At 51.7% G+C, this 8995-nt stretch overlaps 1 protein-coding gene across 2 annotated transcripts; it reads left to right on the plus strand.

The window, feature by feature from the left end:
• The first annotated feature begins 522 nt into the window (after window positions 1-522).
• Window positions 523-6017, plus strand: TRIL (TLR4 interactor with leucine rich repeats). Of its 2 annotated transcripts, XM_080932317.1 has the most exons (2): window positions 523-2402; window positions 2538-6017. In XM_080932317.1, the coding sequence occupies exons 1-2, from the start codon at window positions 1211-1213 to the stop codon at window positions 3635-3637; spliced, it is 2292 nt and encodes a 763-aa protein (XP_080788443.1). In that variant the 5' UTR covers window positions 523-1210; the 3' UTR covers window positions 3638-6017. The 2 variants fall into 2 exon arrangements, with proteins under 2 accessions (XP_080788443.1, XP_080788442.1); XM_080932316.1 differs by having other exon boundaries at window positions 523-6017.
• Window positions 6018-8995: the final 2978 nt, after the last annotated feature.

Below are 8995 nucleotides of genomic sequence, written 5' to 3' on the forward strand. Positions count from 1 at the left end.
CTTGAAGGGCTCTAACACTGCAGGAGAATTAATCTAGCTGAATCGTCAAATCTGGCTGTGACGCAGTCACTGTAAGGGTTCCATTGCTGAGAGTTCTTCACAGTTTTTCCCAGAGCGAGATCAGGCAAATATTCATTTTAGGAACTTAAAAGGGACGGTGCCTCTCCTTTGAGACTAGCAAATGGACACCAGAAACCCAAACACTTTGAAAGGACTGAGCCGGTGTCTTCTGTCAACAGTCCACTGCCAGGCAATCTTGTGTTCCCCCACACTCGGAATAGAATGCCAGGGGACTCCGTGCTGTCTCAACATCTGGCAGGGTGGCACCGGGAAGAGTGGGTAAAATGTAGGAGCGCTGCCTCTTTTCCGAAGCTGCGGTGAACTAGCCTAAAATAAAAAGGTCTCTGTCTGCAATCCCCGTTTGCTCGCCCGGTAATCCACCCCCGCCCCCAGCCTGCGCGCCGACCCGTACAGCTGTTTTTAATCCCTACTTTTCTCACTTGGCGTCCGGCGCTGGGGCTGACCAGACGTGGAGCCACTTAGTGTTTCCTCCTCCCCCAGCCGGGGTCTGTCCTGCCTCCGCCGTCTCCTCTTTCTCCGCCTGCATCCCCCGGGGGGCAGAGTGTGGGAAGAACGAATTTCCGCCGGGTTTGCTCGCTCCACGCCGACATGGGTCCCTTCCGGACGCTGCTTGCGCGGCCCCCAGGCTGCCCACTCCGCCTGCGCTCCGAGTCCCCCCGGATCGCGAGCTGGCAGACGCTGGAGTCGTGGGCCTAGCGGCCGGTGCTCTGCAGCCAAGCCGCACCCCAGCAGCTCTTGGAAGGGATCCCGCCTGCAGTGGGGGAATCCGCTTGGCTGGGAGAATCCGCGCCAGGGAATCCAGCTCTCCGGACTCCAGAGCAAACAAAAAGCACCGACTCTTGCTCGCTCCTCCCGCCCCCGAAGAAACAGTTTTCTGCAGAAATGCAACAAGTAGCACCCGGGACTCGCAGAGCGCCCAGCGCCTTCTGATTTAGCTCCGCGAACTCGGCCTGCGGAGACCCGGGCCAGTCACCCGGACAAAGGGCGAAGACAGGGCTGGACGGAACACCAGCGAAGTCCGAAAGAGGCCCCTTTTAGCGAATCAGGCCCGGCCGAGGGGAATGCAGAGGAGACACAGAGCCGGCCGGCTCAGAGGACTATCCGGCCGCAGCGCGCTGGGCGAGCGGCGATGGAGGGTGTGGGCGCCGTGCGCTTCTGGCTCGTGGTGTGCGGCTGCCTGGCTTTCCCGCCGCGGGCCGAGTCCGTGTGCCCCGAGCGCTGCGACTGCCAGCACCCCCAGCATCTCCTGTGCACCAACAGGGGGCTTCGCGCGGTGCCCAAGACCAGCTCGTTGCCGAGTCCCCAGGACGTGCTCACCTACAGCCTAGGCGGGAACTTCATCACCAACATCACTGCCTTCGACTTCCACCGCCTGGGGCAGCTCAGACGGCTGGATCTGCAGTACAACCAGATCCGCTCTCTCCACCCCAAGACCTTCGAGAAGCTCTCGCGACTAGAGGAGCTGTACCTGGGGAACAACCTCTTGCAGGCGCTCGCTCCTGGCACGTTGGCCCCGCTGCGCAAGTTGCGCATCCTTTACGCCAACGGCAACGAGATTGGACGCCTGAGTCGCGGCTCCTTCGAGGGCCTGGAGAGTCTTGTCAAGCTACGGCTGGACGGGAACGTGCTGGGAGCGCTGCCGGACGCAGTCTTCGCTCCCCTGGGCAACCTGCTCTACCTACATCTAGAGTCTAACCGGATCCGCTTTTTGGGCAAGAACGCCTTCACCCAACTGGGTAAGCTTCGATTCCTCAATCTCTCTGCCAACGAGCTGCAGCCCTCTCTGCGCCACGCAGCCACCTTTGTCCCCCTGCGCTCCCTCTCTACTCTCATCCTCTCTGCCAACAGCCTACAGCACCTTGGCCCCCGGGTCTTCCAGCACCTGCCACGCCTAGGCCTGCTCTCCCTCAGCGGCAACCAGCTCACGCACCTCGCCCCAGAGGCCTTTTGGGGGCTGGAGGCCCTTCGCGAGCTGCGACTAGAAGGTAACCGGCTGAACCAGCTCCCCCTGACACTGCTGGAGCCTCTGCACAGCTTGGAAGCACTAGATCTGAGCGGCAATGAGCTTTCTGCTCTGCACCCCTCCACCTTTGGCCACCAGGGCCGGCTACGTGAGCTCAGCCTTCGCGACAATGCGCTCAGCGTCCTTTCTGGAGACATCTTCGCCGCCAGTCCGGCTCTCTACCGGCTAGATCTAGACGGCAATGGTTGGACCTGCGACTGTCGGTTGCGGGGTCTGAAACGCTGGATGGGCAACTGGCATTCTCAGGGTCGCCTCCTTACCGTCTTCGTGCAGTGTCGCCACCCCCCGGCCCTACGGGGTAAGTACCTGGATTACCTGGATGACCAACTGCTGCAGAATGGGTCTTGCATGGATCCCTCACCTTCCCCTACAGCAGGCAGTGGGCAGTGGCCTCTACCCACAACATCACGGGAAGGGATGACGCCCCCTGCAGGTCTCGCGCAGGAGCTGCCATTGCAGCCGCAGCCGCAGCCGCAGCAACGGGGAAGACTTCTACCGGGAGTGGCCTGGGGAGGAGCTGCTAAGGAACTGGTGGGTAACCGCAGCGCATTAAGGTTGAGCCGTCGGGGTCCAAGCCTGCAGCAACAGGGTCCCTCTGCTTCGAGCTCTGCCCCACAGTCCTTGGACCTGCACGAGAAGCCGGAGCGAGGACGTCCCACCCGAGCCAATCTCCCCCAGACGGAGCCCACCCCGACGTCTGAGCCCACCTCTGGGACGTCATCTGCCAGAGAGAGCTGGCAGCGCGCAGCAAAGCAACGCCTAGCGTCAGAGCAGCAAGAGCGCGCGGTGCGGTACGATAGTGGCGTCGGCTTGCCACCTCTGGTGTCTGACCCCTGTGACTTCAATAAATTCATTCTGTGCAACCTGACGGTAGAAGCGGTGAGCGCCAACAGCGCCTCGGTGCGCTGGGCGGTTCGAGAGCATCGCAGTCCCCGGCCGCAGGGCGGCGCACGCTTCCGCCTGCTTTTCGACCGCTTTGGCCAGCAGCCCAAGTTCCAGCGCTTCGTCTACCTGCCAGAGCGCAGCGACTCGGCCACGCTGCACGAGCTGCGCGGAGACACCCCCTACCTAGTGTGCGTGGAGGGCGTGCTCGGGGGTCGCGTTTGTCCCGTGGCTCCCCGAGACCACTGCGCTGGGTTGGTAACCCTGCCAGAGGCAGGAGGTCGAGGCGACGTCGACTACCAGCTCCTGACCTTGGTCTTGCTGGCTGTCAACGCGCTGCTGGTGCTCCTGGCTCTGGCGGCCTGGGGATCGCGATGGTTGCGGAGGAAGCTGCGTGCCAGGCGGAAGGGAGGGGCCCCGGTCCACGTTCGCCACATGTACTCCACCCGACGGCCACTGCGCTCCATGGGCACTGGTGTGTCTGCGGACTTCTCGGGCTTTCAGTCGCACCGTCCCCGTACCACCGTGTGCGCGCTCAGCGAGGCAGACCTCATTGAGTTTCCCTGCGACCGCTTCATGGACAGCTCCGGCGGTGGGACCGGTGGCAGCTTGAGGCGGGAGGACCACCTCTTGCAAAGGTTTGCTGACTAGGCAGTGCCTCGGGATCTCACTGGCCTTGAGGAGCCACTCTCGGTGGCCCCGAGCCTTCTGGGAGGAAGAACTAGTTTTATTAGACCCGTTCTTTCTCCCTTTTGTGCACTTGCTGAAGCCGAGTGGTACTGAAAGTAGATCTAGATGGCAATCCTTCACGTCCCAGAAAATGGATGGTTCTTGGTGGTCTGACCCAAGAGTGGGGACAAATGAATAATGGCGTAAAAGTGGGAAGCCTCGACACACTTAGCACATGGTTCTTGTGACATTTCAGCACAGCAGCCGGCTGACCATGGGCTGGAAAGGGTGCTTTATGCTCCCAGCATGAGCAGAAGACGCTGGTGTACACACACTCGTTTGCTTTACGGCAAACGGAGCTGTTTCTTGTTAAGAAAAGGGGGACCAGCAACTGACCCCACTGATTTGGTGGGCTCTGCCAAGATGGGCACGGCAAACAGGTACCCTTCTCACCCGGGAGCCCTTTTCTGTTGGCTGGTAGAGTACCCAGGAAGCCTTGAGGTTTAAATAAGGAAAAGCTACCTGTGTCAAGAATATGAAGAGAATTTAACAAACTGACCAATAAACTCAAAGACTCTTTTGATTGGACTCGACTCCCCCCGCCCCGCACGCCCCAACTGTTTCTCTAGTTCGGAAGGTGACCTCATGCTGACCTTTGGGTAACTGATATTGTCCTCGGGAGAAGGCAGCATTTAATACTTCTCCACCAGGCCTGGGCCTGTGGTTTTAATTTCATCAAAAAAAAAAAAAAAAATCTACACAGGGAAAATCTGAATGCCAGATTGGATTTTTTTTTTTTTTTTTTTATACAAAAAAAAAAAAAGCAAAAAGAATGGGATATGTATGTGTGTATGTAACCAGTGACTCTCTAGGGCACCGCAGCCTTCCAGCTCACTTACCACATTTCTGATAGCATGCCTAGATGGGGGATGAACGATGGGGGGATGAACGTGACCTACATCTCACGACATTTCAACATTGCCCTCCCCCTCCCCCACTCCCTTCTTGACAGCACTTGTTTCTGAGTTGCATTGGTTAGGCGATAAGGGTGAAGGAAATGTCAGGCTTGGGGGAGGGGCAAGCTCAGTGGTGGAGCTTGCTTGTGAGGCTCTGAGATTGTCCCAGCCAACAAAGCAATGGGTGGTTGTGAGTCATGTAATCACTGACCATGTATATCACTGCTGTTCTTTATAAGACATAGAACAGGAGAAGAAATTGTGGGGAACAAATGTGAAAAAAAAAAAAAAAAACACAGTAGGGAATATGTTTCTACTAAACCCAGAAGATCACAAGCACTCAGCTGTCACTGTGAAATAATTATCTATTTTACAAATTAATTCTTCCAGTAGCCAGTGTTTTACTGTATTCTTAGATTCTGTCTTTTAGTAGTAGACACAGTCTTTCTTTTCTTTTTTATGTTCTCTTTTTTAACTTAGGATTAGCCTCCTGTTTTTGTTTACTTGTGTTTTTAGGTATTTGGGATACTTTTCTTCCCTGATATTTATGAAGTCTGTGTCTACGATTAAATGTAGTGGCTGGGTTCACATTAATAATGTGTGTGTGTGGTCCGTGTACACTCGCTAAGAGGATGTAAACTGTGGTACTGTCAGTGTGGTTATGGATTTATTGGCCGTGGGGTACCGAGCAGGTCAGTCAGTTCAAGGTGCTATGACTAAGACTGACTCTTCTGTTTTAGGCCCCAGACTCCTGAGGGTCCCAATGACTGAGGGAATCCATCACATTTTATGTTTGGCCTACATGAGCCGCGCCTGCCTTGTCCCAGCCGCAGAGGACCTGGGGGGTCTAAATGAGCCAGTCTTTGTTTATGTCCAGGATGAGTAGAATGTCCAGGCCACATAAGTCACAGCTGCTTTGCTCACAGTCGTATCTGCAGGGACGAAACTTAATAAACCACAGGAAATAGACTGTCATTCTGTGTTTGCTGTTTTAGATCCAGAGAGTATGGTACGTGGGAGGTGGGGGCTGTTCGCTCTGATTTTCAACCTGCAGGCTATCTGGTGCCTCCTGTAGACGCTGCAGCTTTTCACGCACAGCACAGTTGCATCTCTTAGCTGTTTCATTGACACGGTGTAAAGCTGAGACCCGCTGAAAGTCGGGAAAAGACCACTGATTATGTTTACCATCTGCCTTCCCCAACTGTAGACTGTCACCAAAAATGTTTAATGGCTGGACTTAAAACAGTCTCACTGAAAACTAGTTCAGTGAAAAATGGATAAATGTTATACATTGTTACATCCAATTATGTCAATAAACCCACAGACTAATAGAGATGTCTTGCTGGAGCTTCCAAATATTTTGGTGCATGTTTAAAATGACAGAATGAGCCTTTCAATAGCCCTGCTTGCTCATGTAATTGAAACGTAAGCTTGATGTGTGTGGGTTTTATTATTAATTATTATTATTATTATTGTTGTTGTTGTTGTCCTTTTCCTGGGATGTGGACTTTATTGTAAAGACATGGTTGTGTGAGTTTATATGGAAGGAGACAATGAACAGCACTCTAAAAGCAAATGGAAAGTCCAGAGTGAAATACTCCAAGGGACAGCAAGGTGGCCTGGCCTGAGTAGGTGTTCCCTAACAACTACACACCCGTGTATTTCATGAACACAGATTACAGGGGCTCCGCACCCCCGTGACAGAGCTTGTCAAGTGTCACAGTTACTGAAGAACATGAATAAGCTTTATACGAGTTGCAGGATTCACTTCAAAAGCCACAGTTAGGTCTGTCTGTAGTGTGGACCCCACACGAGAGGTGACTGTTTCTGCCAGGCAGAAGATGTCCCAGGACTGCCAGGTGATAAGCAGCATGGTAGGGTGTGGTCAAGGCAACCGTGTTCATCTTCTACACACCGAATTTTCACCAAAGGTCAACACCACTGGGCAGAGACTATGTTAAAGAAGCATTTAAAAGGACAGTGGCTTGGTTACTGGTAGTTAATCACTCCTTCTCTGTCTCTGTCTCTGTCTCTCTGTCTCTGTCTCTCTCTACCTATCTACACTCATGTATACATATATGTATGTGAGTACACTGTAGCTGTCTTCAGACACATCAGAAGGGCATCAGATCCCATTACAGATGGTGGTCCACCATGTGGTTGCTGGGAATTGAACTCAGAACCTCTGGGAGAGCAGTCAGTGCTTTCAACCACTGAGCCATCTTCTAGCCCTCCTGCTTTTCTTTTAAGAGTCTTTAAATGACAGTAAAGCATTTGATTACCAAAGACTTATTTAAAACTCCAGACCATGACACCAGACCAAGACCTTCAGCAACCCAAGAGAACTATAGTATGAAAGTCTGTAACAGGGCCAAGTGAGAAAGCCTCATGGCCATCAGAAGGTCACCACTGTCCTTTGTTCTGCATTCTTTGTTCTCCCACTTCTGCATCAGTCGAGATGAGCATTGTGAGAGCTGACTGTACAATGGCTCTGTGTTACCTAGCAATAAATACCCAGCAGCAGCAGCAGCTATACCAACATGTGTATATTCAGTAATTATCAAGTACAACTTTAATAGCTGAATTCTCCTGCATGGAACAGCAAGTTGTGTGGTGCTTTCTAGAGGTCCAGGGCCTGGAAATCAGATAATGGGATTATAACAAACCCTGCCCTGGCCCCCTTGTTCCTGTCACTTGAGACTCTCCTACATTTTTGGTGTAGTGTGACAGTAATTGAAATACTTTCTCATAATTAAAAAAAAAAGAAGAGTGAGTTTAACAGTCAATAAATCTTTTGTGCTTATGAAATTCCTAAGTTTAGATTAAAATGTAGTGTGCAGAGGCAGCTTGGTTCTACAGTGGCTCCCTTTCCTGTCCCCTCCTCCACAGCCTATCCCAGTCCTTTTCCTCTCAGTTTGCTTAGATGTGTTGTTATAGTTAAGGTTTTACTGCTGTGAACAGACACCATGACTAAGGTAACTCTTATAAGGACAATATTTAATTAGGACTGGCTAACAAGTTCAGAGGTTCAGACCATTAATATCAAGGTAGGAGCATGGCAGCAACCAGCCAGGCATGGTGCAGGAGGAGCTGAGAGTCCCACATCTTCATCTGAAGGCTGTTAGAAGACTGGCTTCCAGGTGGCTAGGACTAGGGTATTAAAGCCCACACCCACAGTGACAAGACCACACCTCCCGGTAGAGCCACTCCCTGGGCCAAGCATGTACCAACTATCACATGTGTGTTTTCATGCATGCATACTTTTCTCCTGGTGGAAATTTTAGGCCATGGCATCCTTCTTAAATGGTGGGGCCAGTAATACTCATTTTATGTTGCATGAGAAAAAAAAAAAACAAAAAACAAAAAACACCTGAGCTATGTGGGCATTCTATTTAAGCACGGGTGGATTAATTGCTGAAGTAATTGTGAGAGACTAATTAGAAAAGCCATCCACTAGTTGATTTACCTTGAGACAGAACAGCTGAGAGAATTAAAGCTACGGGTAGCTTGTTAACACCGTACCAATGGTTTTGTGAGTTGACTGTGAAGATGGAAATTAGCTGGTATATACATCATTTCAGACTGCATCATGCCCTTACTATAGTCAGGCAGATTACTTTTTTCTTCCCCAGCCTACAGAGCTTTTCATATGCTAGCTTTGTGCCACAATCTATGCTGAGGCAGGGGAATGCTGTTGTGTGGGAAGACTAGCCATGGCTATGGAGCAGTTATTTTCCTTCCAAATTATAGTTTTGACTCTGTGCTGACGTCACACGTAGCTCTTAGCACATGCACTCAGGAGCAGAAAGCAAACATCTGCTGCAGGCCACCCCTCTGTCTTCCTCCTTTTCCAACTGTGGAATCGTCTAAAAACTCTTTTTTACTCTGAGCGATTAAAATGCACCCTAATAACAAACTCCGACATTAGCATCTCTCAGTAAGCTAAGAAGTTTTTAATATTTGTTTTCAACCTGAAAAGTCTCCATTGAAAGTGCCCCACAGTTTATGTCCCTGAGCCCTGTCCTCACCCACAACTACTGTTAGAAGCATCGCTTTCTGGTCCAAGTGTAGACACAATAGCCAGGAAATGTGGCTGTCGAAGGCTAACTTGTAAGAATGTGTTCTACCCTTGTGCCACATCGGTCTACCTCACAGGCCCTCCTTTGTGCTCAAATTGTCAGCTATACCTTATTCAGACAACTTACTATCGCTTTGTCTACTCCAGGCTTTTGTCTGTGTGGGGGGGGAGGGGCTCTATGGGCTTTACTGTGTAATGTGGCTGTGTACGTGCTTATGTGTGCTGAAAAAGGAACCTGTCTGTTCCCTGGCTCTCTCTACAGTGGAGCACTGTGGTGGCCCAGGGGCAGATTCTTTCTCTCCCTTG

Source organism: Micromys minutus, assembly GCF_963924665.1.
Source record: "Micromys minutus genome assembly, chromosome: 18".
Classification (NCBI taxonomy): Eukaryota; Metazoa; Chordata; class Mammalia; order Rodentia; family Muridae; genus Micromys; species Micromys minutus.

Bases quoted from the DNA above. Each gene is read 5' to 3' on its own strand.
- TRIL (XM_080932316.1), top strand. From the start codon at position 1,211: ATGGAGGGTGTGGGCGCCGTGCGCTTCTGGCTCGTGGTGTGCGGCTGC.